This window comes from Mytilus edulis, chromosome 10 (genome assembly GCF_963676685.1).
Source record: "Mytilus edulis chromosome 10, xbMytEdul2.2, whole genome shotgun sequence".
Classification (NCBI taxonomy): domain Eukaryota; kingdom Metazoa; phylum Mollusca; class Bivalvia; order Mytilida; family Mytilidae; genus Mytilus; species Mytilus edulis.
Window position 1 is genome coordinate 82,807,069 of NC_092353.1, and position 3,828 is coordinate 82,810,896.

General features: G+C 36.3%; 1 protein-coding gene across 1 annotated transcript; it reads right to left on the bottom strand.

The window, feature by feature from the left end:
- Window positions 1–2,796: 2,796 nt before the first annotated feature.
- On the bottom strand, window positions 2,797–3,198 carry LOC139493051 (uncharacterized). Its single transcript, XM_071281191.1, has one exon. The coding sequence runs from the start codon at window positions 3,196–3,198 to the stop codon at window positions 2,797–2,799; it is 402 nt and encodes a 133-aa protein (XP_071137292.1).
- Between the last annotated feature and the right edge of the window lie 630 nt (window positions 3,199–3,828).

Consider the following 3,828-nt stretch of genomic DNA (forward strand, 5'->3'; position numbering starts at 1 on the left):
AGAACAAGAAGTAAAAAAGTTGTTAAAATTATCTGCTATTTATTTTTTTTATTATTTTTCGTTGTATTGTTATCATCTGTAGCTAACTCATGTGGGGATTTTTTATCTTAGGGTTCAGACTATGAAGGCATTTCAATAAAGATTTTGAGTCATTAGAGTCTTGTACCATGTTTTTATAATATTTTTTTTATATTTCTCTATTCTTTGTTTAGTTTTATTTCTCCAACATATATATTCACTCCACAATCCAAGTGCATTATATTTATCCCTCATGTTCCTAGCATACATGATTTCACTGTTATACCAATCATGTTGCCTATCCGTTTTAACTCTCTTTTCAACAACAGGAGCATGATTACCTAAAACTTTAAAATAATTGAAGACAGACAGAAGGATTGTCTTCAAATTCAATTTTATAAAAATGTGTACTTTATAGGTCTAATAGAAATTCATTTTGGTCATTTTTTTCACTCCTTTATGTGATTGTACTGTGTATATTCTTTTTGTCTTTATTAACTTCTTTCCTTGTTAAACAAATAGAATAGTAGTCACTAATTGCATATTTACAGACATGTGATTCCTGTACCTTATCTAGATCAATCGATGTACTAGAATTCTTTGTGACCCTTGTAGCATCTACAATCAATTGTTGAATATTGAATGATTCTTAAACACTCAGCCATTTTTAGAAGGTTTGCTTGGTGCTTTAAAAATAATATTAAAATCACCCAATAATATTATATCTAAATTAATGGTCACTGCCATTCCTATTTTTTTTTTTTCAAAATCATCAATCCAGTCTATTGTTGACTTTGGAGGTCTGTACACAAAACATAGCAAAAAAATATTTTTTCATAATCTGGTTTTACTTCCAACATCATTGTTTTAATACCTCCTATTTCAATATTGTTTTGTCTTGAACATTTTTTTTTCTTCCTTTCAGATAAGTAACCAGTTATTTGTAATTCCTTATCTGTAGTGTTTTTAGTCAAAAATATTTCACACATTCCCACTACATCAGGTGGGTTATTTGTCAACATAAGTGTGTGTTTGATTTCATCATATTTACTTTCAATCCTATTAACATTATGAGAACAAATCCTAATACCTTTAGATTTACTAAAACCATATGTATCAAAATTTACCACCAACATCTGTTTGCTTCCTTGTCAATGCATGGTTTTCTAAACTGATTAGATAATAAATAGAAATAGATATTGCTAAAGTAAATACATAGATACAAGATAATTTCACATCAATTAGAAAATTGATACAATAAATCACATGATATGATAACATTATAATCATTATCAACATAACACAGTTTGTATCAATCTGTTTATCAAGTAATGTATCCTTTCCACATGTTTGAGATAAAGTGTCAGCATTGATTGAATTAATTAATGCATCATTAATACTATTGAGTTTTACAATAGGCTCTTTCTTAGTTGTGTCGAATGAATAATTACCATTCTCCTTTTCTTTAATGATAACATAATTAACAATCCCCTTTTTGTTTCTTTTAGAAATTCCATACTCTTGTGAAATAGAAAACGTGGACTTACATATACAAGATAATAAATTGCATTCAGAGCATAATATTGAAAGTGCGTTAAATCTGTTTGAAACAGTGGTTAAATTGGTATTCTTTTCTTTGCCAGGTCACTTGGTCTTCTCCCGACCGGCAGTAAAACGCTTGCCGAAGTGGGGCGCCCGTTTGGCTGTGCGGGATGTATCAAGTTCGCAGTCACGTCCGGTCAGAAGGGGGACGTTAAATCCGATGCCTCGTGTACAGAGAGTGCCCCTGCAACAACTCTTTGAGGGGTCCGTAGGTGGCCTGTTGCAAGGCAAAATTTCTGTCCCTATCCAATATACCCTCATTTTCCAGTGGCAGTCCAAATTTCCCCAACCATCATCCCAGATGGCCTCTATTGTATCAACCTACCTAATGTATTTATTGTGAACTTGTTCTCGTCCTGAATATGCATGAAATATTTGCCACTGGACGTTAAGCAACCAAAAATCAATCAATTTTCTTCTTTGCCATTTTTTCATGCTGTACACAATTTTATTTTGTGCCCATACATATTACATTTATGATATTTGATTTTCTTTCCAAATCAACACGAGGATGTTTTATGGTTAAGTTTCCCACAGTTAGCGCAGACATCAGAATGATAATTTAGTATTCCAACTATTTATTTATTGTTTTAATGTATCTGGATGTTCCTCTGGAGTTAAAATGAATGCCATCATGAGTAAAGAAACCTTTATTATGGCTGAAACTGTCATATGCATCTGATACTGTCGTATAAAAACCAATCCAAAATGTTGACACGGTTTTTCTAGGACTACGTTTGCCCTGTACACATTTACATCATTTCTTGGGAGGGGGGGTCCTGAGACTATGATGTTACAATCATTATTACTACATGAATGAGCTGCCCAGATCAGACTTGCATAGTCCTGTTCTAATTCTTTTGAGGATTTTCAAGCACTTATATCATTTCCACCGCCTTGAAGAATGCTATTCTTATATTATTACCTTGTAAACATCAAAGGAATGCTGATCCAATTCCATCATCAGGTGGAGTCCTCCTTATCTGGCTGTTTCGGCGCTATTGCACAACAACCTCCAGAGGTGCGCCGGCTCAGGTGATCAATCTGAACCTGGAACTGGATGGCCTACACGGCTCCGATGTCTCAGCTGAAGTCATTACTGTTCTTCTGTAACTGAATGCTGTTCTGTATATCTATATCTGTCCATTATCTACACAATAACTGTTCATTGTTCTATCACTTTGCACTTTTCCACACTTCGTCTCTTTTCCTCCAAATCCACTGTGATGCCACTTCTGCTTCTCTACACACTTCTGTAATCAGTTTTTTCCTCTCTGCTCCTACCACTCCCAAGGTCCTAAGTGCCCGCCACATTGACTGTCCTGCAAAGCCCCTGCATCCGACTTCTATTGCCATACACCACGTCCTCCATCCCCGCTGTTGGCAATCCTCTACTAGCTGCTGGTATTTTGCCATCTTTCTTTCATAAGCTTCCTCTATTCTGTCTCCCCATGGGACTGTTAGTTTCAGCAATACCGCCTGCCTAGTTCCCTGTGACCAAATGACTATATCTGGTCTTAGCGATGTTGCTGCTATTTCTGCTGGGAAACTCATGCGTTGATGTATGTCTGCTGTCATCTGCCAGTCTGATGCTGTTCCAAGTATCCCTAAACCTTCTGCCTTGTTGTATTTCTTTTCTTCAGGCCTCACAAAATTTACAAACGTGATGTTCTTCTGCATCTTTCTCTTCTTTCTCCTGCTGGTATCCAACTTTGCTGCTATTGTTTCTCAACGTCATGACCTGTCTTGTCTTTGTAACTTTATACTCTTCTGTCAATGCCGTCATTGGTAATTGTAGCTTTGTTCCTGTGCTGTACAGTCCAATGCTGCTGAAACTTCTTGGCACACCCAACCATCTTCTTAGGCATGCACTGATCTTTCTCTCTAAGGCCTCCACTTTGGACAACGGGAACTCGTAAACTAGTAATGGCCACAGTATTCTTGGTAAGACCCCATGTTGATATATCCAGGCCTTATATCTTCCTGGGAGCCCACTTTTGTCTATCTTCGTCAGCCATTCTACCAATTGCACTTGAACTTCACCCATGTTTACCATATCTGCTAGTGTTGCATCAAACTTTTTACCTAGGCATTTCACTGGTTTCTCTCCAACTGTTGGTATCTTTTCACCTGCTAACTCAAATGTCTCATCTTGCACTTTGCCTTTCCTCACTATCAAACTTCTAGATTTACTTGGTTTGAACTTCA

Coding starts and splice junctions, on each gene's coding strand:
- LOC139493051 (XM_071281191.1), bottom strand. CDS start 3,198: ATGACAGCAGACATACATCAACGCATGAGTTTCCCAGCAGAAATAGCA.